We start from the raw sequence: 26,266 nt of genomic DNA on the forward strand, positions 1-26,266 counted from the left end.
ATGATACTTTAGAAGAGAAGGGTGGGCAAACAATATGTATGTGCCACTTGTTATTGTATGAGTGGATTGTCAGTTTTTTTTCCCCCTTATTTTTTGATGAATATTTATGATCATAAATAATTAGAGTGCAACCAATGAGTGTATATGGGTATAACTGGACATGGATGAAGTGGAAGAGAGATATTAATAAAAAGTTGATGACCATCATTAGCTTGAGTAACCAATGGCTTTGCTCTTAATGTATCCTTTCAAAAATTCAATATTACCCTTTTCTCTTTCATTTCTCTTTCCCTTTTCATGTTTCTCTCTTTCATTGTTATTAATTGAATATTAATGAAATTTAAACAACACCCAATAAAAATAAATTTACAAAACATAATATAATGGAAAAAATTTGCACGAGAAATTAGGAATCGATTTGTTCAATCATATATCATATAACTGGGATGATATAGTGTGCACTATTTGTATGAAATAGTGCATACTATTTATTTTAAATTGTATGAAATGACAATTCCTATTTCAGTCATGTTGCACGAAATTGTCAATTTTATCTTTACATTATGTTCATAATTATTTGACCAAATAATTAGAGCTGTCAAAAGCTGACCCGACCCGAAATACCGACCCTAACCCGAACCGTCTGAACCCGAAAAAAATAGTGACCCGAACCCGACCTAACCCGACTTAAAACCAACCCTAGACCCGAGTTGACCCGAGTATTTGAGACCCGAACCCGACCATGAACCGACCTAGAGAGGACCCGACCCGTAAATTATTGACCTGAACCGAACCCGACTCGAACCCAGAATGAACCAAACCCGATTTAACCCGTCAAAACCCGAATTCAACCCGACCTATTACTAACCCGACCCGAGGTCAACCCGACCCGTTCCTAGCCCGACTCGAATTTAAACCCGACCTGTTACAAACCCGACTCGAAATCAACCCAACTTGTTATTGACCCGACCCAAATTCAACCCGACTTGTTATTGACCCGACCCGAATTTAAACTCGACCTATTACTAACCCGAATTTTAGGATTTAGGAGTTTTCAGGATAAAAAGAGTACTCCGTATCTATACCTATATACTAAAGTAATCCCCGTAGTTATCCCCTAAGTACACGTGTCATCACCATATAAAAAATTTTTCCGCCAAAATATTTTGTTACTTTTTTTTTTGTTATTGATATAATTAAGTTTGTTACTATATTTAAAGGAGAAGTTTTTGCCTTATATTTAGGGAGTGATATACAAACGATTTCCATAAAACTTGTTGAATTGTAAATTAATTCCCTATTTGCGTCGGTTTAAAAACTTATTCCCACAATATTGTCCACGTAGGATTGGAAGAAGGTTTGGGTTTTTTTTACAAAGAACCGCTAACGGTGATAGCGGTTCTATACTTGTTATAAAACCGCTAATGTCTTTAGCAGTTCTTATATTAAGTTTTAACTTGTGAAGTTTTCTTATACAAGAACCTAATACAAGAACCGCTAACGACATTAGTGGTTTTATAACTATAGAACCGCTATCACCGTTAGCGGTTCTTTGAAAAGAAAAGAAAAAAATCTACCAAACCTACGTGGACAATATTGTGGGAATAAGTTTTTAAACCAACGCAAATAGGGAATTAATTTACAATTCAGCAATTTTTAGGGAAATCTTCCCTGGTATGCTTAAAAAAAAAAAGGAAAATATAGTGGCACTAGTAGAAAAATTGAAATAAACATCGCTAATTGGCCACCGGTTCAACCCAAACCCGTGGCAAAAATAATTGGTGGGAAGAGGTGAACCGTTATTGCCACCGGTTCAAACTAAACCCGTGGCAATAATAATAAGGCCACCGGTTTTGAACCCGTGGCAATAATCAGTTAAAAAAAAAAACCCCCTTATAAACCCCAAACCCTATCTCTCTCCCCTCTCATCAGCCGCTCTCTCTCCTCTCTCCTCCTGCTCTCATCTCCTTCTCAGAAATCCTCCTTCTCCTTCTCATCTCCTTCGCCCTCTTCTCATCTCCTTCGCCCTCTTCGCCTTCGATCTCTTAGTCTCCTTCTCTTTCACCGGCCTCAAATCTCATCCCTTCGATTGCGACGTTTGCGGTTGACGTTCCGGCAAAGTTTTTCCATCGACAGTTGAATGTTTTGATCTGGTTCGATTTTCAAACCTGAATCGGCGGATTCCGCTAGGAGGATGGAAAGGGAAGGGACCAAGCTCAAAGTCAGAGGCGAGTTGAGAGACAAAAGCTTGGATTTCCGCCACCATCAAGACCACCACCGCCACAATAAACCACGAATACATGCACCACGAAGACATGCACGAGGTTTGTGTTCAATTAATCGATTTTTTTTGGTTAATTAATCGGATTTTGTTAGGTTTAATTGATTGATTTTCCGGGTTTAATTAGTCGTTTTTGGAATTGTTTGAGTTTCTTAATCGATTTTAATTTGGTTTTTAATCGATTTTAATCAATTAATTCTGGGTTTTTGTCTTTGAGTTCGTGAATCAATTTCTTGGTATTTTTTTCCTCTGTTTTTTAACTTATTTCTGAGATTTTGTTTTTATTTTTGTTTAATTTTTATTCTGGGTGTTACTGTAATCGAATTTTCTGAGTTTTTTGGATTTTAATCAATTAATTCGAATATTGTTTTCTGGGTTCGTGAAAATTTTCTGGGTTTTTAAAATCGATTTATGGATACATGCATAGTGTTGTATCTTAAATTTTCTGGGTTTTTAAAATTTTCTGGGTTTTTTTAAGTTTTCTGGGTTTTTTTTAAGTATTCTGGGTTTTTGAAATTGAATATTGTTTTCTGGGTTCGTGATTTTTTTTTTTTTTTTTTTTTTTGTGTCGCAGCTTATGATTTATTTTTTGTTTTGGTTGATGCAGGAACATTGATTTAGATCTTACATCGAAGAATCATGAAGCAGGAATATTGTTTTGATGTTGTATGGTTTTTTTTTTTATTTTGATGATGTAATTTTTTTTTCTGATTTATATTGTAATTTTTTTTTTTTTATTTATATGTTGTAATTGATCAATTGTATTGATTTATATTGTAAATAAAATTTCGATTATATAGATTGATATTGTTTGATTTATATTTTGATGTTTGTAATTTTTTTTTACTGAATTGTTCTGTTATATTTCGTTTTGAAAAAGACAGAAAAAAAAAAAAATTTATGTATACTTTATATTGCCACCGGTTAACCGGTGGCAAAAATAATTAATACCCAAAAACAAAAATGCGCGAAACGATAATTGCCACCGGTTAACCGGTGGCAATACCCCTTTTTGCCACCAGTTTTGAACCGGTGGCCTTGCTTTGGAGTATTGCCACCCCCCCACTGGCCACCGGTTCAAAACCGGTGGCAAAGGGGGGTTTTGAACCGGTGGCCAACCCCTTTTTTTGCCTAGTGTGGTATTGAATAAAATGTTAGGTAAAATTATAAAACACTTGAACTATTAGTATATCATCAAAAAGTATTAATTTTTTTTTTTTTGGTTATCAACCAGAATAACATGAATAGTAGCTTTCATATTACGAATACTAAAATCTTATTAATTCTCCCGTCTCACATTAATTGTAGTGTAAGTTAGACATTGAGATTAATCTTATGGTATATCATAATGTTTATTGTACTTATTTATTTATTTATTTTATTTAATTTTTTTTTTGTACTTCTAATGATTCGTTTTGTACAGTTTCTAATAATTATATAGTAATATATTATTGTAAAACCGTGCATAGCACGGGGTTTGAATTAGTTGACTATTGAGTTTCAGGCTTTTTTTCAATTTATTAACATGGATTCCTTGCTTATGAGCTTCGTAGTGTATTGCTTGCAAGTGAATTATTGGTCTTTGCCTCTTTGGAGATTATAGTCATTATCATGCATACTCATGTCCAACTATATTTTTCTCTTTAAGTTGTTGGTTTCTTGAACTAATTGCATGTGAATTATTGGTCTTAGGAAATTATTGTCATTTTCATACATATTCATGTCCATATCTTTCCCTAAGCAGTAGTGATAGAAGACCTGAACAAAAATTGCAGCAAAAGATAATAGCACAGAGTAATCAGACCAATATTTATCAAACTTGGAACGCATAAGATCTGCCATTTCTTTGAGTTTTGGATCATCCCCTTTAGAAGCAGCCACTAATAGTGACTCAATTCTACAAGTGCCATTTCTTGAACCGAACCCGACCCGAACCCGAGAATGACCTAACTTAATTATAACCCGCAAAATATTGACTTGAATCGAACCCGACTCAAACCCGATAATGACCCAACTTGATTATAACCCGCAAATTAGTGACTTGAACCGAACCCGATAATGACCCGACCTGATGATAACCCGAAAATAACTGACTTGAACCGAACCCGACTCGAACCCGAACATGACCCTAACTCATTTAAACCCGTAAAAACCCGAATTTAACCCGAATTGTTTTTCACCCGACCCGAATGTAACCCGACCTTTTATTGACCCGACCTAAACCCGACCCGAACCCGAAAAGATGATGACCCGACGTGACCCGACTCAAGCATGACCCAACCCGAACCCGACCCACATAGGTCATGACATTAACCCGTATCGACCCGACCCACACAAACCCGACTCAAACCCGACCCATTTACCCGAATTGACAGCTCTACAAATAATAAATCATCAATCAGAAAATCGCACTTACAGTTAGGGGTGTCAAAAACTCACCCGACCCGAAAGGTTCATCTAAAACCGAACTGTTTTCGAACTGGTTTAACCCGCGAATTTTTTATCCGAATTCGATCTGGAGTCAACCCGAAGTTAACTCAAAACCGACTTCCCCTGGTAATATATGGTCTAAACCCAACTTGGAATCGACTCATAGTTAATCCGAAACTATTAAGACCCGATAATTCAAGATCCGAATTCAATCTAATCCGAAACAAAATCTACCCGAAACCATTTTGAACCCTAAAAGTATCTCTTTTTACCCGATTTATGTATCACCTGACCTCTATTTACCCGACTTGAAACATCCTTTGACCCAACTTAACCCGACCCAAAACTACTCATGATTAATTTTTACCCGACCCTTTTAATTAACTTAATCCAACATTTTTCATGACCATCCTCTCCAACCATTTTAAGTTGTGGGGTTCAAGCTTAGTTATAATTAGGAAAAGTGAGACATACACTATCACATTTACTTATATATCCTTTATTCGTCTAACTAAGCTAACAAACTATAATTAAATCCAAGAGCCCATGATTTCACACATCTAAATATTCTACATTTCTACAACATTGCAAACTAAAAGCTCATGGATGACCAAAAAATTAACGCATGTACATTATTAATAAATTGATATATTGTTTTTTTTTTCGACAAGAAATTGATATATTGTTAATATAAGGAAAACCGTGCCGCAAAGAAATGGCAATGTTGAATGGAGTCAACATATTAGGGACAATACAAATGTACAAATTATTGTCATTGATTGATATTAGTGCATGGATTAGGGACGGTAATGAAGGAGTTATGTCTTCGATAAGTGCAATTACTAGATATATCAAGGATCATTATTATGGAGATAATAAGTTCATTCTATAGGGTCGTCAATATCTGGTGCTAGATATGATAATTGATCTTTGGGTTAGTTAAATAGCCCAAAGCCTTATAGAATGGATCCTATGAGGTCACACAACAAGGGTATTGGGTTAAACAAGTAAGAGGCCATTAATGGGCCTCATGAGATTATGACATACCATATAGAGTGTTGGGCTAGAGTAGTGTGTTTAGGATAAGGGTTTTGGGCTTTTGACATGGGCTCTTATTTAGAGATGAGATCTATAAATAAGATCCATGCCTAGGGTTTGCAGCAAGCAGTCATAATTCACACACTGTGAATTTTGACATCAAGGCAACCAATCCCAAAACCCTAAAATACTCTCCTCACTCACGGCCCTCTTCTCTCCCCTTCACGTCCGTACGTGCGGCGCCCCCTCATGGTGGCTCGTGGTGTTCGTCGTGGTGGTTTGTGGTTAGCTCGTGTCTCTCTTCTCCGTTGAAGGTTGATTGAAGCGTTCAATCACGACTAACTAGCATTAGTGGAGGTTTAACTTGTGCCCGTGGACCAAGTAGAGGAATCACACTTGGGGTTCTTTATCTCCCTTTGTTCTTGCTCAATCGCACGTGGAATCACGCTTCAAAGGTACAATTATGTGTTCTTTATGTGTTATGCAAAGATCCTTGGATTAGGTACTGTATGAATATGATTCATGTTATTTCCGCTGCGTAGTACCTATAAACTCCTACAGTGGTATCAGTTAGCCTATTGCATTTACGCATATTGCCAATAATTCTTTGATAATCCACAATTTTAATTCAATTAGGAGGGAGAATATTTAATTATGGTTCAATTATTATATTTAATGTGATTAAACTCTTGGAATCGATTAAATGTGATTTAATAATGCTCAAAATAGCCATGAAGAGATCCGAATTTTGCCCTAGTTTATTCGAATTTTTTTTTTTTCGAACCCTAACCCTAATTTTTTTTCGAAAATTTCGAACCTAATTAGCCCTAAAATCTGATTTTGTGCTTGATTTTGTTCGATTTCGTTTGTTTAATGATTCATGAATTTAATCCAGTTGATTTTATGTATAAATTGTGAATTTTGCATGATCAATGATTTGATTTAAAAGTTAAATTAAATTGGGGATTATTTTCATGAAGAACCCTAGATTTTAAAATTAGATTGTGAATTTAATTTTAAATTGCATGAATTAGCATAAAAGTTATGTTTTAATTTATCATGGACCACATGAATTTTATTTAACAAAAGTTGTTGATTAAAATTGAAACAAAAAAAAGGAAGGATTTAAGGTACGGCAGCCGCGGCTGGGTGGCGCTGCCACGGCGACTGCCGCACCAGGTGGTCCAGGAGGAAGGGCGAGGCTGGGCAGGGTGCTCGGACAGCAGGAGCAGCGACAGCAGTGCCGCGCAAGTGTTGCGTGTGCTGCTGCTGCCCTTGCGTCGCTGCTGTGCAGCGTACACCGCAAGGTGTACGGCCACCGTGGCTGGCTTCGGCTGGCCACACCACGGTGGCTGGCGCACGTTTTTCAAAAAAAAAAACTGTTTTTTGAAAATTTATTTCAAGATAATTATGAATTATTTTGGGATAAAATCAGTTTTATTTTGGATAAGTTAAAATATTTTGAAAATATGATCTTTTATTTTAAAAGATAAAATTTGTTTTATTTAGATAAATCTTTTATTTAAGGATAAAATCAAATATTCAAAAGTTGTTATATTTGATATTATCCATATCTAAGTTGTTAAATTGGTAATTATCCTAAATTAAAGTGGTTAATTTTGGATAAGATTTGTTAGGATATTCTGAGCATATTCCAAAAGGATAATAATTGATTTAAATAATGTGATTATCCCATAATTATTTTTGGATATAATTGATTTAAAATATTGTGATTGGCTAGTAATTAGGATAGAATTTCCTAACTTTGTTAGGATAATCTTTGAGGATAAATATGATTTATCTTTTAGGATTAAAATAAGATTTGATTCTATCTCATGACTAATTTAGAATATATGATATTTTATTGATGATCATGAATAATATATGATATTATCTAATTACATTAATTAAGATATGAGATATTTAGGTGCCATGTTTCCTTAATTGTGAACATTCGATGTTGTAGTTTAGGAAAACATGATGACTGATTTATTATGTGGCAATTTTATAATATATGATGTTGTTTATTTCTATATAATGACTAGTATGGCCCAGTAGATTGCTAAATACGATCTGCGCATCGTGATGTATTTTTGTAATCTTAGTACGGTCTACGAACCGATAAAGTATTTTGTAATTTTATTTTATTTTATTTAAGTAGTAGATAGAATAGAGTAGAATTACAGGTTGCAGTTAATCCAAGAAGCCCATGAAGTGAAGGCCCAAAGGAGCAAGGTGGATGCGATCCATGATGATTCAAGTGGGAGCATTTACTTTATTAGTTTTCTTAGGATTAGGGGCCATGCTATGTCTTATTTATGCATTCAGTATTTTATGCATGTTAGATTTTATTGATGTTTTGTGATGATGCGCTAGAGTTCACTATTTAATCACAACATAATAAATCTAGATCCCAGTAATATTGATGCAGCTTTTCCAATTAAAAACCCGACGAAAACCTTGATCGTTTGTGATGGGTTAGCCCTCAGCAGAGCATCATAATATATCTTGGGGAAGTGGGGGTAGGACCGCATAACTACACTTTTAATTGGTTATATTCAACAAGGTTACCTAAACCGTTTAGAACCTTGAAGCTAAGAGTAATAATTAAACATGCGATGGTTAATTATTCAACCAAGAATTACAAGAGTTGTAATTAGTCTAGAGTTTACTCACCTTGAAAATGTAATGGTTGATTGCAGAGCCTCACTCTGGTTAATTATTGCACAAATAAAGGATCTTGGAATCACTTAATTCAAGATGGGATCACTTAAATTGAATAGAGTGTTTTAAAGTTACCAATTTAATTCGCTTTTGGCACTTTAAATTTAATAAACATAATTGAATTTTGCGTTTACTTGTAAGTAACATGTCGTTCTAATTTTATTATTATATATAATCTCCTCGATTGAAAATAAAGTTGAGAAACGTTCTCAAAAAGTTTAAAAGATAATCCATAAACCTATATTCCAATTTTGCTAAGATTGTTCTGAAAGGCAAGTTTTAGAAATTCATGTCACATGTCTAAGGTTGGTTTTATTCAAAATGTTTGAATAAAATACCAACACATCTTCATTTTGAAAAATGTTTCAAGGGATATAATGAGATGAGAGGTACAATCCCTCAAAAGACAAGTGTACAAGTCCAATAAAATCTCTTATCTTCAATATGATTGAATATAAGAAAGTGATTGGAAATCTCTATGATCAAAAGTTGATCATCTCTATGATCAAAAGTTGATCAAATGACAGTATTCTTCATCTACTTTATATAGAGTTTAATACTTGATTAAACTCAAATTTAAATAATGATAGAATAGACTTAGCAGAATCATGAAAAGTGCTTAAAGTAGTTGAGCAAGGTATCATTTTGAACATAAGAGAAATGTTCTAGGTGGCTCAAAGGGAAAGGTTTAGGAATATATGAGGATTGCATTAAGATGTTATAGGCCAAGAAATGCAAACAAGTTGCTACTTCTCAAACCTAGAACTACTTACATGCTAAAAGTTGTTATGAACAACAAATGTTTCAAATTAAATGGACCAATTCCAATTGATTAGATACTACCTCATATAGTTGGAAGGTAAAAGAATGGAAATGTTCCAATTTAAGAAGTATATTATAGAAATTGATTTAGCATATTGCTACTTCTTGGACATATGATGTCTTGTTTAGATCACTCATTGCACAATCTGGTTGAACTAAAGGAAGAATTTAGCTAAAGGAGGAATAAATCTACAAGTTTAGAAGCAAATGTTGCTACTTCACAAGTAGAATCTACGAGTTTGGACGCAAAAGTTGCAACTTTACAAGTAGAACCAGTATTTCACCACTAATAATTGGTTAGAGTTAAATAAATGTTATTTATTCTTGCCATTATCAAAACACCATTCAATGTTAGTAATGACTAAACATCGAAGATTCAAAAACGTGGAATAAATGTTATTTTATGCTTCATTGAATCATAATGTATTTTGGATTGCTAAATGGGTTTATAATTCTATATGATAGAAATAATTAAACCATTTCTATATATATAAATTGTCTCTAAAATGTCAATTAATTCGAATAAAAATGAAAATTGCATGCGGAAGATCCAAAGGGATGGACTTTCAATATCATTGAATTATGAATCCATTGATATATGTAATTATCATTCTAATTTGAAACTTTGACAAAGTCACCATTTAGAGAAATGATGATGAGAACTCAAGGTCGAATACATATCGATGTAAGAAAACCAAAGGTTCAAAGACTAGAGATGGACAACGAAACTTCATTTGTGATACGATCACTACTTATGCTTAGTTGAAGCATGGAAGTGAAGATTTTGAAAAGTTCAAAATGTTCAGTATGAAGTTCAGTATCAACTTGACAAGATAATGATTACACTACAATATGATTGTAATTGTGAAAATTTAAGTCAAGACATGTACTTGGAAACACATTCAAAGTATTGCGATATGATCGTAATAATGAGAATTTAAGCCAAGACATTGATAAACATCCAGAGTTATGAAATTGTTTTACAACAAACTCCGAAAGCAAACCTTGTGAAGTGTTTATGAAGGAAGCTATCAATCTATATGAGATATATTTTGATAGTGGATGTAAGTTACCTATCTTCCAACCATTGTTCAAGGGATATACTTTTAAGATAAGCTACAAAACTAAACAAAAATTACATAGGTCAAATCAGAATGTAGCAAAGGCTTCATATGTGATATGGATAAGAAAAGTTCTCATATAGTCTTTCTACAAAGTAAGGAATAAAAGTTTTATTAAAATGTTTAATGCACACTCGATTCCTATATACAGCAAGGGGTACTACTACACAAACCATACTTAGCACAAAATGTTTGTTGCTCAAGTAGGTGCCCTTATGGAAATTGTTCCAAAAGGTCAAGTAGGAGTAGTGTAAATCTCAAAAGAGTTCGAGAAAAGCAACAAACAAACATGGTTCAAAACCTTGGTTGGTTCACCCTATGCTAAATATGCCTCCTCAAAAGGCAAGTGGGAGTATAAGAATCTCGAAAAGTTCGAGAGCCTTGAAAGAGTTCAAGAAAAGTGATTTCGAAAATCTTGAAGAAATTCGAGAAGTTATCGAATAAAAGCAACAATATGAGCATGATTCACCTCATATTACAAATGACAACGCGTGGTCTCATTATGTGTAATGGGATTAATAACCATGTGTCGAAGGTAGTACATTCCAAGTGCACATCCTCTATTGCCGTTTCTCATTGAAAACTAAACAAAGTTGTTGTATGAGTTTCAATTGTTGCGTAAAACCCACAAGGATGACTAGCATATGTAAAACTTAGTCAAAGAAATATGATTTCATATTGACTAAGAGTTCTAAAATATTCATTTTGGAACATGATGATTATGCAAGTAATAAAGATGATTTGACAAGTTATGACTCCAAGTGGTTTAAAACCATGAAATCTGAAATAGATTCTAAGTCTGTAAGCAAGCGTATGACACTTGAATAATTTGCCTAAATTGGGTGAAACCCATTGTAAGCAAAACAGACAAGAAAGAAAAATGTTTTCTAACTAAAGCAAAGACTTGTTAAGGGATTACGATGAAACCTTTACATTAGTCATGTTGCAAAGATCTATTAAAGATATTTAATGATTTCTACCTTATAAGATTTGGTAGATGGATTTCAAAACACTTTCTTGAAATTGTTCATGAAATAAGATTTGTATATGATACAGTCAAAAGTTTGGAGATCCAATAATCCTAGGGATGCATAAAAGATCCAGAATGGATTGAAGTTAGCATCAGGGAGTTAATGTTCTTAATTTTGTGAGTTAATCAAATCGTTTGATGTTCTCGTAAAATGAAGAAAAGGTCTTGTGTGTACAAGATGTTTAGTGGGAGCTATAGAGTCTTCTTGGTCTAGTACAGAGAGCAATTATTGAAGGATCAAATGATGGCTATTGCAATTTGTATGAAAATCTTGAAGAAGAAGATGAGTACATTTGGGATTCAAGATCTATATAGATAGGTCTCGAAGGATGTTTGAGTTTTGGTTAAGAAGCTTATATTGGTAAGACTCTTATAAGGTTCAACATTATATTGAAAAGAGTTTCAATCCCATGTGACATGGCACGTTGCTTAATGATTCAATACCTTGAGAAAGGTTGATGAAATTAAGACTTTGAGTGATGATCCTTATGCAATTCGCAAAGGATGCATCATGCACATGCCATGGACTATACTCGTCTATTTGATTCACCTGTTTTAAGAACAAGTGATGATAGATTTCAATCAAAATCCAATGTGACGTTGGAATACAAATTAGAAATTCCTAAGCTCCTTGCGAAAGGGCGAAGGAAAATTCTTAGTGTATGGAGATGAAAATGATTATAAAATTTAGAAATTGCAAAGTTCATGTTTATGAGAATATCTCATGAACTCTACTTTCTGAACCCCTTCCATGACCAAGGTATGAGAGTCATACTAAGGTTTTTGGATTGAAGCAAGTTGTGTAATTTTAGTTGTGTATGTTTTGAGAAAGCATATTACAAAAGTAAATACATTAGCTTGCAGAATTATGTTTATTAATTGAAACAAAGTTTCAATCTTATTTAATCGTGGTTTCAAGATTAAATAAAATGTCCAAAATAATTATGAATTGATGGGCTCACTACGTTGATGACCTTTTGAATGAAACCCCACAGGTGAACTAAACTCATATATTATTTAAGTTCCTAGTTCGGAATCATTAAACTGGACATAAATGACTTCCAATAATGGACTAGCATGTTAAGATTGATTGGATAGTGCAGTTTCATGGGCTATAGGAGCGTAGTGATGCTCGGTCAATCACATGGATATGCATGAATGATGCATGATCGAACTATAGACCTACTTTGAAGTTCAAGTATAGAGCTTCCGTATATATTAGTGGATTCCTTTGACATGAGTGGAACACTGATTCCATTCAATGATTGATTTAACTGTGGTACATTCAAACGTCTAGCCGTAACTGGAGATTATAAAGGATGTTTCCCGGTTACTTCATGAGTTGAGTGGGAGCTTTGGTTGCCACAAGATTGGATTGAGTCTACCTATTTAATTAGGAATGTGTCTTGGCCCCTTGAAGAGGAAGAATTCAGAAAATGCATGGTCGTGCTCAAATGGATTACATTGTAACCATTTGTTTTGTAATTCTAACTCAGATTTCAAGAAAAGATTTGTAGATTAATATGATCACGACATAAGATGCAATCATATTATCAAATCGACACACATTGACTTAAGGAATTTGAATATTGCGCACTTGTCTCAGACAAGTGGGAGATTGAAGGAGTTATGTCTTCGATAAGTGCAATTACTAGATATATCAAGGATCATTATTATGGAGATAATAAGTTCATTCTATAGGGTCGTCAATATCTGGTGCTAGATATGATAATTGATCTTTGGGTTAGTTAAATAGCCCAAAGCCTTATAGAATGGATCCTATGAGGTCACACAACAAGGGTATTGGGTTAAACAAGTAAGAGGCCATTAATGGGCCTCATGAGATTATGACATACCATATAGAGTGTTGGGCTAGAGTAGTGTGTTTAGGATAAGGGTTTTGGGCTTTTGACATGGGCTCTTATTTAGACATGAGATCTATAAATAAGATCCATGCCTAGGGTTTGCAGCAAGCAGTCATAATTCACACATTGTGAATTTTGACATCAAGGCAACCAATCCCAAAACCCTAAAATACTCTCCTCACTCACGACCCTCTTCTCTCCCCTTCACGTCCGTACGTGCGGCGCCCCCTCATGGTGGCTCGTGGTGTTCGTCGTGGTGGTTTGTGGTTAGCTCGTGTCTCTCTTCTCCGTTGAAGGTTGATTGAAGCGTTCAATCACGACTAACTAGCATTAGTGGAGGTTTAACTTGTGCCCGTGGACCAAGTAGAGGAATCACACTTGGGGTTCTTTATCTCCCTTTGTTCTTGCTCAATCGCACGTGGAATCACGCTTCAAAGGTACAATTATGTGTTCTTTATGTGTTATGCAAAGATCCTTGGATTAGGTACTGTATGAATATGATTCATGTTATTTCCGCTGCGTAGTACCTATAAACTCCTACAGGTAAATGTACAATGATCATTGATTGATATATTTAGACAATTAGTCTATGATTTTGCACTCTAAAGTCAAACAATCCAATATTATCATTATACCATGAAATATACTTCCTAAAATGTATAAAATTTAAAGTTTATGACATTAAATATGTATATATGTTATATTAATGTGATTAGGTGTATTATATTCACGATTTTGATGAATATGAATTTATTTGAATTTATTTCAACTTAATTGAACTAATCTGAATTTATTTCAACATATGTTACATATATGGATTTATCTGAATGTATCTGAAATAATCTGAATTTAATTATTTGAATTTATCTTAACTAATCTTAATATATCAAAACTTATATGATATTATCTGAACTTATTACACAAAGTCTTATATGTGGTTGGTCACAATGTCACATCGTGTGGCAGGGGTTACTTTATTAGTGTAACCGCGGTTACTTGATCAGTGTTAAAGGGGTTACTTGATCAGTGTTAAAGGGGTTACTTCGTCAGTGTTATAGGGTTACTCAGTGTTATAGGGGTTACTAAGTTTGTATTACAGGGGTTACTTGGTCAGTTCGTTTTATATGGGTTACTTTTTTTTTAAATAAGTGGTTACTTGGTGTGGCTGGCCACACACAAGACGGGCTGCTGAACTTATAGTGTTGTAATAAGAGAAAATAATAAGGCGAGTTGAACAAACCCTTATCTGAACGGACTCTAACATATTAGGGCTTATTTAGCTTATTTTAGTTATAATTTATTTGAATTTTGATATAGACCGTGTGTTTATTTCATCTGATTGTCACTAATCTTATCTTATTGCCGTATTGGCCTAGTTTAGGGTTTGCATTGCATAAAGTTGTAAGAAAATTACAAGGTATGGTCCAAATTGAGAATTTTATAATATAAAGTGTAGTTAGTGGAAATATAATTAATTGTTAATATGAGTAAGAAATAATAAAATATTTTTGTTGGTAGGATTAATGAGGAGAAGTAATAAAATATTCGTAGTAACGTGTCCTTACTAAATAAGATAATAGAATTATTATGAAACCAACGTAAAGTAAATATGTGTTGCGATTATTACAAAATGGAGGGGTATAACTTCATTAACAATAACAAAATCAAACGTTACTAAATTATGAAAAATCTTGTATTCTTAATCACGAGTTAGTTGGTAATATACAAATATACAATAAACAATCTTGATACTTCTAATAATCGAGTAGCCAATGAATTGGCGATGATAAATAGCCACAAAGACGATGATAAACCAAAACGTAAGGAAACATTTTATAATATGTGATAATCACCTGATCAAGGAGATAAATAATCATTTTAATTTCTGTAATAACTTGAGTTGTCAATCTTATATCAATTCTGATAAGCCAATACAAAAACTTAAACGAAACCCAAAAAATGATCTGAACTATATATGAATAAAATCTCCAACAACAAAAATGACGTGACTATTCTAATATAGCTAAAAGCCGACCTGAACCGAGATTGACCCGAATTCAAATTATTCGACCCAAAAGAATGAGCTAACTATCGAAGTAACGAGATTCAATTTTTTACCAGAACTGAATTGATCTGAACCGAGATCTAATCGAATACGAAATGACCCGACCCAAAGTTAAATAAATCCATTTTAACCCAAATAAAGCCAATAAAATCCGGACCCGAGTTCTTCTGAACTCGGTATGACTCGACCCGAATTTGATTTGGGCCAAGTTTGATTTGTATCCGACCATGCTTGAACTCAACTTTAACCCGAATCTGATTAAGCTCAACCTGATTTGATTTGGTTTGTTAAGTTAAAATGACCCATCATTACCCGATCCAAACATCCCGACCCGTCGTGGGTCAACCCAAACTCCATCTGGGTACCCGATTTGACACCTCTACTTACAGTGAAATGTAAAAGAAAGGGAACAATAATGGTGTTGACTTTGTAATCTAATGCACTTGTGATAAATGACCACACTTAAACAATCCGGCTATATAGATACATAATGTGCCAACCCATACGATATATTTGATAATCATACGCAATTCAATAGTAATTTTTTAGTTATTTAAAGATAATTACCACATTTTTATAATCACAAACTTTTAAATAAAACGGATGTTCAGTAAATTACTGAACATCCGTTACAAAGTGACAATAAAATGTGCAAAAGTTACACTAAGACGTACAAAAGTTACCCTGACATATATAAGAGTTATTTACGCTTTATTGATAAATTTGACAAAAGTGACACTAAATTTGACAAAAGTGACACTAAATCTGACAAAAGTGTACCCGATGTACAGTAAATTACTGAAAACCGGATGTATACAAAAGTTTTCCTTTTATAATATACTTGGCCCCTTAGCAAGAAAAAGAGAAAAAGAAACTTGAAATTTTGATGAATGGTAAAAGTAAGGGAGAGAGGTGTTGTGTTAGTAAAGAGAGGTTGTGTTTAGCGATCCCTTTTAATAATTACTAACATATTTTAAAAACTATAAAAAGTTAAATAAGATAAACAAATATTAATATTAGATATAGTTCATAATCAACTCAAAACTTTAACAAGCGAGAGTTGAGCAAGGGCTGCCCTAAAACGGAGTATGTATTCAATATGTATGATAATGTATAAGTTCAATGTAATATTTATTTATGTTTTTAAATTTTTTTCTTTTTTTTTTTGTGTTTTGTGTGTGTGTGTGTGTGTGTTTTTTTTTTTTCCTTTTCTTTCGCCATATACAATATTTATATCTTTTATTGTGATTTTGCTTAAAACTGATGTATAGGTTTTGATAGCACAATGGGGTTAATTTGCTACAACTCTACAAGTAATAGACTAGACTAATAGTTGTGTAGTGATGTGATAATTGAGTGAGTCGATCATGAGTTGAGGGGTGCTTGACTCGACTCGAAAACTTTTTACTAGTATATATCGCTCAACTCGTGCTCGATCGCTACTCGCTAAGCTCATTAGTACCTTGCTTGCCTCGTGCTTGTTAAAATTTCAAGTTAAGTCGAGTCGAGTAGTTCACAATAAATGTTTTGCCTTGTATGGTTGACATGAGAATTAAATTCCCATAGAAAATTGCATTTCATGGGAAGTTATTTCCATCATTAAATTTCTAGGAATTTCCTTATAAATTTGTTTGGTTGACAATGTGCGAATTTAGAAATCGCATGAATTTTAATTGACGTAGGGGGGCTTGGTAATTTACTTCCCTTTTTGTGGGAAGTTGAGAATTTCAACTTCCCCCATCTTTGCTTTTCTGTGTCAACCAAACAATTTCTCAATTTATCAAATCCCATAAATTTCTACTTCCCCCATTTTATGTTGTCAACCAAATATACGTCTTTGTTTTTTGTCCACTTTATTAAGTTACTACAATATTTAGTTATTGATAATCTATACTAATATACTAAAGTAATCACTGGAGGGACACTTGGCATGATTTTATGAAAAAATTTCCCTCCAAAATGATCTTCTTTTTTTGTAAAAAAAAAATAATAGACATTATTAGATTCATTTTTTTTTATATATATATAAAAAAGTGTTACATTAGTCATTTAATTTCAATTAACTCTATCTCAATTCACTATTATTATATCATACTTTATAAAATCCGTGCATTGCACGGGGACAAAACTAGTATACATTAACTTAGAGTGTCAAATTTTTTTCCCTAGAAAAAAATAAAAGTTTCAAATTTTTAATCATGGTAACTTTGTTTTAAAATTACATATTTAATAAAATATATTATCGAGTTGCACATGAACCTATCGAGTCGAATTAGAGCTTCGTACTCGTTAACTTTTCAAGTCAAGTCGAAATTAAATCAAGCCAACTCAAGTTGAGTTTTAACTAAGATTTGACATATTTAAAATTTGACATATTTAAGGCTGCTCAATTCAATTAACACCCCCCTAGTCTTGTGTAATTAATTTACTAATGCACTTAAAGTGTCGGGGCTAATTTGCTACCTAGAGGCCTACAAATCTACAATACACCTTCTAGAGTTCTACCAGCTGAAATAACCACACTCCTCGAACTTTCGAAACTTTGATTTTAGGGTTCTAATCTACATTTTGATTTTTAATAACATTAAAAATGGAGTTTAAAGATTTACTCAAAGACAAGAAATTTTGGGTCGCTTCCCTCTTGATTGCTTGGGCTGCTGGACTTCAGGTAATCAATCCGTTTCAATTTTTGTCTACTATTGAAATTCTACATTTTCGATTTTTAATTTGAATATTAAAGAAATCAATTGTGCTCTTTTTTTTTTTTTTTTTTTGCGTTTTTTGACCTGAAAATTTGGGTGGATTTAGGGGCATATGATGTGGTTACAAAGGCAGGATGCATTCAAGCAGAAATTTGGGAATTTAGACGAAAATGATGATCAGAAGAATTTAAATTGAATGTGAGTTGCAATTTGAGAATTTGGGTTTTTCAGTATGTAATTGGTAGTTGATATAATAGCAGGATTATTGTAGTATTTATTGTATTAAATCTACTTGTGAATGAAACTATAGTTTTGCAAATAATAAAATTATTCTACTAGTTTTGATTTGAAAAAGTATTATTCATGTTTTTGTAGTTGTTATGGATTCTTCTGAGGTTAAATTTTATAAATGGTGTGTTTTGCTGAAAATTGATAATTGGCTTTTTATGGATATTCATGAGCCCAATAGTCTAATTGATAAATAATTTTAGTTGGTGTAAATTGGATGATATGTTGTACACCTGTATTTATGGTAGTTTCATCCATTTGAATAAGGTATAGATATAGAAGAAACATGAATTTAGCTTGAATTTTTCTTCCATTGCGAAAGGGGAGAAAGTTCTATGGAAAGGCTTCGCGTAAAATAGGAAATTACAAAGTCTCATTAGTGGGAGAAAATACTTGAGTTGGTGGAGACTGTGGGAGTACCTAGTGATAGTGAGGCTGATTTTTTTGAGGATTGTTGGCTTAATAGGATGCTTGAATTTAATCGTTAAGGAATAGGAGGAGTTTGGGTGGTTGTGTGTCCATTAACAGTAACAAAGAAAAATAGCTGCAGATTACATTATAAAGCCTTTTCTGTTCAGCAGCGCTACTAGTTTGCCATTGTTGCCTTTTTTATGAGTGCAATATTTGTGAAAGTTGTGGTGCTATGGGGAAAACAGTGACCATGTCTGAATGACTTGGTATTGGTTGGTCGTGGTCATTACATAGAAGATAATGGGGTTGTTCTTTTCATTGAAATTTGAAACAATTTTGCAAGGACTGTTTTGAGTCAAAGAGGAGTTTTATTCAGCTTTGAGCTTCTTCTCCCTTTGATAGTAGTAAGGGTTCCCGCATTTCTGTAATAGCTCAACATAGGTTGCTTCATTGACGAATACTTATTTAGAGAGGAGCTCTGGTTGACTCAGAGCTGGTAAATTTATTCATATTTTTTGTTCATGGATCCCTTGCGACAAGGGACTTTATTCTACTAGTCCATCTCATATTGTCATTGTATCTTATGCATAAAGCAACCTTGTTTGTAACTTCAGCTAGAGTTAGCTTTGTCTTGAAAATCCACAATACTATGGTGCTTTATTATCAAACAATTTGAAACTGTTTTGCCTTTTTTGGGGTGTAACATCAGATTGGGGACAAGTTTTGAGAATTATGCAACCTCTCAACACGATACTTGATTCCTCTTCTTGGATCACTTCTCAAATTACTATCTGTTATGAGACAATAAGACAATGTTCCCTGCTTCGGCTGTAATGTAAAACTGTCTATCTCATCTTAGGTTTTCTCCAAGAACTCTTATTGGCTACATAATTTGTGAGTCTATATCTAGAAGAGAAAAAAGTATAAAGAAATTCTTATGATGGGTAAGTCTTGAACTTACAGAGAGTTTCTTCACATAAAAAGACTAATCTTAAATTTTATCGTTTCCTTTTCCTGTAAAGGGCAAAAAAAAAAAAAGGGCTGTTATTGTCTGGCACTTTGACAGGCTTGATATTTTTTTGGTTCCAGGTGCGGAGCTTGTGTGAAGGAAGGTGAGGGGAGGAAAGGGTGGTGCTATGCATTGTTGGAGAATTTATAGGAGGGATACGAGTAGAAGCTCGATAGGTGTGGTGGGGGTTGTGGTGGTGGAATCATTGATGGAAGGGATAAAGGATAAGAGGTTGGTACTGGTCAGGTGGACTGGTGGAGTGAGGGTTACAGAAGATGCATGCATTACATATATATACACTCGACTTCATAGTTTTAGATCGTTATTACATATGTTTCTAATCAATTCAGCTTTAAGTTGTCTGTCACTTTCTGAAAACATGTCCATGTCGTGAACTTGACTTATAATTAGTGTATACGTTATACAGGCTGTAATGCCTTATGTTGTGGAGTACTTAGTGAAACTGATAAATTTCCATAGCTTCCAGTAAGGGTGTTTAGGAGTTTAAAGCATTGCTTGATATAGACTGAAAATGTGTTGTAGAGCTTGTAGTAGTTGATTTCCCCTTCAATTTAAGTTGTTGCTGTAAGTCTATCGGCAGATAGTACCAAAGAAAATACTACTGTGAAATACAAACATCATAGTACAAGAGCAAGAATGTATAAAAGATTATCCAGGATTAAGTGTTCACTTAATTTAATTCGGCCGCCATTTGATGCAGTAGTACTTTTTGAATTAGGAAGATCAACATGTTCAGCGATATATCATGCAATTCAAATTAAAAGTCAATATTAGTATATTACTAGATATATGATTTAATGCACCCGAGTCAATAATCCATTGATTCAAAACTTGGGAGCAGTAGCTGTAGTATTAGTGAACTTAAGTGTAGCAAACAACTGTTGGAGTCAATGTAGTTAAAATGGATTGATCTACATCACCCATATCGCTATTACCTTGCTGTCAACTCTTGGTATTGGCAGCAAAATTTCCATGACCATGACCACCATTGTGACCTCTTCCATGACCCCAATGGGCTGCACCTCTACCTCCAAGATCCGTATACTTCTCAGGACACCGAACTAGCTCAAACAATGTTCCTTATCGTGACCTTTATGGCCACAATGTAAGCAAGTATGAGGTTCAACGCTGCCCCAACCTGCAACCCTTGTCCAGATCCTTGTGCTTGACCATCCATAGCAAAGCTCGCCATATCGATGCTGGTCCCCAGGCCAGTGCATCAACTATCGTGTTACGCCTTTTAGCAACCAACACCATTACCGTGAGCATAAGAAAGAAATGGAAGGGGATGCATCATGACTTATGTGTACCCGTCAAGAACAAACTTATACTTCTTAGAATCATGAACTGCCAAGCAACACAACATATTCACTAGTAGCGGAGCACGTACAAGTTCGAGCCTAAATAGGACTAACAATTTCATTCCACAAAGTACATAAATCATAATGTTCAGATACGAGGAGATCATGTTGCTTTCAATCAGTAATATAACTTATTCTCAACCATTACGTTGGGAAATCTATCACGTAGATCATACCACGAATCTTTCACATTATTTGGAAAAGGCATAGTTTGTCTAATGGAGACGTCAACCGTATTAAAATCTAAGCTCATTGATAGAAATTGTTATATACACCCAGGTGCACGGTACACCTTAAGGTATTGTTTGCTCATTTCGATGCTTATTGTACATTTTATTATTAACTGATCAAACAAATACCCTTGGGTGCACCATGCATCCAGGTGTATATAACAATTTTTCTACGATTGACAATCCCTCACTCATATAGTCGGAAGATTTTTTAGTTGGAGTAACATAGTAGGGCTAGTTAGAGCTATTTACCGGTCCAAGATCGGATCGGGCTTGACAGGATCAAAGATAAAAAATTTAATTTCTTTACTATCTAAAAACCACCTATTAAAACGTTCATATCATCAATCCACACATCTTCTCTCCTCCTTCACTTCAATCTTCCAAAAGAAAATGAAAAGATGAAATTTTGTATAAATAAATGAAGCGAATCTTATTGTAGTAGGACATGACTCGTGTCTTCTAAAAAAATACTTGTACAGAATAAATGGCTATTCGTGTATCCTAAGTAAATCCTACACCTAGTGACCTAGGTCACCTACATCGCTAACCGGCTAGTTGGCTACACTCTAATAGTCTTATTGTAATTGAGGAGACAAGCTATTGAGTAATCAATCAATAACTATATATTAAATTTTTTTTATGTTTTTAATATAAAATTTTTTTTAAGGAAATTAGAGGAAAAAAAAGTTTCTTTTTGTCAACAAAATAAATAAACAAGCAATTATATTTACCTTTAGGTTGTTATGCAATTAAGTACATAATATAATAAGGAAATAAATAATTTTTTTTAAAGAAGATGTAATTAGAGTGAGCATAAATAATTGATTCTACAAAGATGTTAACTCCATATTTTATATGCTATAAATAAATTAATCTATCAAAAGAAAATATGGGAGCAATTAAAATAACCTAACACAATAGGGTTTATCAACTTTTTCTGAAGGTAGAGGTTTAAGCTCTGAAGCAGAAAAATCCCATCGAAAAAGAAAAAAAGATGGTGTTATCAAACAAGAAATTGAAGCAGCAAATACAATCTAAATTTGCAGAAATCTCAAACTCGAAGAACCCAGATTTAGAAATCGTAAAAAACCCAGATTTCGAAATTGTAAAAAACCCAGAAACCCCAAAATCGATGAAACAATTGCTGGATTCAACAACCCAGAAACCCAGATTATCAAAGAGAGAAAAACGCAGGGAGAATCTATCAACTGGTGAAAATAACGATACCCATGTCGAAAAATCTCCAAAGGGGGAGAAAAGGAAGAGAGAGAACCTGGGTGTTGAAATTGGGGGTGGAGTTTACGAAAATAGGGGTGGAGTTGAGCTTAAGGTTGACGAAAATGGCGGCGGAAAGCTTGAGGTTGTTGCAAATGGCGGCGGGGGTGAAAAATTGAGTATCAAGAGATTGAAGAGGATTGAGAGGAATAAGAGAAAGGAGAAGGAGAAGAATGAACTGATAGAGAAATTGAAGGGTGAAAATGGGGGTGGGGTTGAGCTTAAGATTGTCGAAATTGGCGATGGAAAGCTTGAGGTTGTCGAAAATGGCGGCGAGGGTAAAATATTGGGTGTCAAGAAATTGAAGAAGATATTAAATTGGGAGAAGGAGAAGATTGATTTGGGAGAGAAAAGTGAGGGTGATGTTGAATTGGGTGTGAAAGAAGGTAGTGATTTAAGCAAGGAAAAAAGAGTTCCTATGAAGAAGAAAAAGAAAAAGAAGAAGAAATCGAAGTCGAAATCGAAGTCAAAGATTGAGACTGAGGAGAAGCAGTCTGAGGTTGATAATGCTGTTTTTCCAGAACAAATTGTTGATGAGACTAGGTATTTCTCAAATTTGAACATGTTCATTTGGTTAATTTTTGTGTTTGGTTTGATTTGTTGTTAAATCTTAAATGCTAATGTTAATATACTATTATGTATGTAATTGTATGCGTTTGTAAATGTTGATGTCAATTTGTTTTGGAGGAGAAGTGGTGCCTTATATAGATGTCGTTTTGGTTTATTTGTTTGACAGGGAAGGAAATGAGGATGATTGTAAGAAAGTATATGTTGGAGGGATGCCATATAGTTCAACCGAGGACGATATGTGGAGTTTCTTTGATCATTGTGGTACTATAACTGATATTGATTGTATGAAATTTCCTGAGACTGGAAAATTCAGGGGTATTGCTTTTATCAGCTTTAAGGTACTTAATTATCACTGAGATGATTTATATTGTTTTGGATTTCTGAGCATTTATACTTGACTTCGTACTCATGAAGATCGAATATCAGTGCTTGACATATTGCTTTCGAACATTAAAAATATATCATAGTGACATTCAGCCATTGTTTGGGCTGGGGGAGAAGAATTAACACTTGATAAGAATGATGTTCCTGAATTCCAAGAGATGTGAATAAAGGATTAGTATGGAGCATGTAGAAACTGTTGTTTGTGAGAACTGTTCTTCCTCTGTTGTCTCTTCTTCCCTTTCTTTAAATTTTATCAAATATTCTGTAGTAACCCCTTTTCATTTTGCTGCTTCTGAATTTTACGAATCAGAATTAATCATCTTTTGGTGAAATATTAGACATAGTAAACAGGTTGACATATACAACACACTCTATCATGATACAATACAGTTCTGTCAATGTATGACTGGTTAATGCTGTAGATTAGCCTGCATTCTGAGTCATTTGGTGGATTAAGCAGTTTTGCTAAACTTTACATGATATTAGAGCCTCAGAGGAACAAAGGATTAATACGGAGTATGAAACAACAATTACTTGACATACGCACATACCAACATCAAGGATTTGTAACTGCTAGACTTGCTCCATGTTTCAAGTTAAGCAAGATTTACATATATTAGCCGAGCCTAGGTGTACATCAAGGATTTGTAACTTCTAGACTTGCTCCATGTTTCAAGTTAAGCAAGATTTACACATATTAGCCGAGCCTAGGTGTACATCAAGGATTTGTAACTTCTAGACTTGCTCCATGTTTCAAGTTAAGCAAGATTTACACATATTAGCCGAGCCTAGAGAGAGTTTCATTTGTGATGTCATCCTTTCTTGTCATTAAATATTGTACCTCAACATTTGTCCCTGGCAGTAATCTCTTTGCAACACTTCTACATTTCTTAGTCACTGTGACTGAAATACTTCCAGAGGATTTTCATTTTTGTGAAGTTTAAATTAGTTCTCGTTTGTATCAATCAAAGCAACTAACCTTTGTAATCCTCTGGCTTCAAGATATGCAGGCCTAATTCTTGATATATTTTACATAAATTAACCATTGTGCCAGTGATCTTACTTTGTCATGTTTACTGTAGCAAACTATTAATTACTTGTAGAGTTCCTTCAATTTGGTAAGTCAATATCACTTAAACAATTTGACAATGACATCTTATAGGGTGGTGGAGGATGCCATCTTATAGGGGGTTGGAGAGACTTGGAAGTTGTAGCTGCTCGGTTATTTTAAGGCTTTGGTGTTACTGCCTAGATTACTGGATGATACTATAATTTTGATGTATAAACATGCTTTTTTGATATCCTTGGTTTTGAGTCTTTTTACAATAAATCCTCTTTTCCTTGTGCTTGGTCAATATATTGTACTTTCCTTATCTTATAATGTTATCATGCTTTTTGCAGACAGAAGAGGCCGCTAAAAAAGCCCTGGCACTAGATGGATCTGAGATGTACGTGTTTTCCAATATGCATCTGTCTATTGATTTTTTGTCTTACTTAAGTTTCACATCATTCATATACTTGTGTCAATCTGCTCTTATCTCAGGGATGGCTTTTACCTGAAAATTCAACCCTACAAGGCAACTCGTACCACTAAATCATCAGCCTTTATCCCACCAGTCATAGAGGGCTACAACAGGATATATGCTGGAAACTTGTCATGGGATATCACAGAAGAAGACTTACGAAAGTTCTTTTCTGATTGTAATATAACGTCAATCCGATTTGGGGAGGATAAAGAGACTGGAGAATTCAAAGGATACGCACATGTGGACGTCTCTGACAGCGACTCTCTTACAAAAGCATTGAAACTGGATCAGCAGGTAGTATGTGGACGGACTGTGAAGATAAGTCGTGCAGTCCCTGTGAGAGCAGGTATAAGAAATCCAGGGTCTGCCTCAGCACCATCAACTGTAAAACCTCAACAGAATAATATTGGAGTTATGCCACCAGCTGTAAAACCTGAAGAGAATTATAGTGTTATCATGCCAGCAGCTGTACAACCTGAAGAGAGTTATGATGAAGTTTTTCCACCAGTAGTACAACCACCAGAGAATAATACCGGGGTTAGCTCTGGGAAGCTTAAGAGAAGGACTTGCTATGAATGTGGTGAACGCGGTCACATTTCTTCTGCCTGTCCAAAGAAACAAGCTACTGAACAAACTACTCCAAACGCTAATTAATCTAAAATTATAGAATTGTGAACATTCCAACCACTTGCCGTGGAGAATTTTTTTGACGCAATTAGCACTAGTTGATTACCAGCATATTGACTCTTTTATATGGTCCATATTTATAATAGGAATATTTTCTTTCTTGCCCTCATAGAGTTGAGTTACTCATATTTGCTAGTTTTACGAATTCATAATTTGTACCTCTTTCTCCCCTTCTGTAGGATCAACTTCTACAATTTTGCAATTTCCAAATGGAGAAGTTAGATAAAATTCTGTTTTCTGAGAAAGATAATTTGAAATTTCACAATCTCAGGCTCTCTGTTCAAATATCAAAGCTTATATGCAACGCGTTAGTCAATTAGGCCTTGTTCTCTTCACCTTAACTTTGCTTAACTGAAGTTATTTTTACTAAATTGAAATTATTTTTGCTGAACTTAAACTTAAATTTTTTTACTGAACTTAAAT

At 34.2% G+C, this 26,266-nt stretch overlaps 1 protein-coding gene across 1 annotated transcript; it reads left to right on the plus strand.

The window, feature by feature from the left end:
• The first annotated feature begins 22,305 nt into the window (after nt 1-22,305).
• Nucleotides 22,306-25,952, plus strand: LOC145594926 (uncharacterized). Its single transcript, XM_081651276.1, has 4 exons — nt 22,306-23,219; nt 23,413-23,584; nt 25,032-25,078; nt 25,174-25,952. The coding sequence occupies exons 1-4, from the start codon at nt 22,396-22,398 to the stop codon at nt 25,808-25,810; spliced, it is 1,680 nt and encodes a 559-aa protein (XP_081507402.1). The 5' UTR covers nt 22,306-22,395; the 3' UTR covers nt 25,811-25,952.
• Nucleotides 25,953-26,266: the final 314 nt, after the last annotated feature.

This window comes from Chenopodium album, chromosome 19, assembly GCF_948465745.1.
Source record: "Chenopodium album chromosome 19, dcCheAlbu1.1, whole genome shotgun sequence".
In the NCBI taxonomy this organism is placed as follows: domain Eukaryota; kingdom Viridiplantae; phylum Streptophyta; class Magnoliopsida; order Caryophyllales; family Amaranthaceae; genus Chenopodium; species Chenopodium album.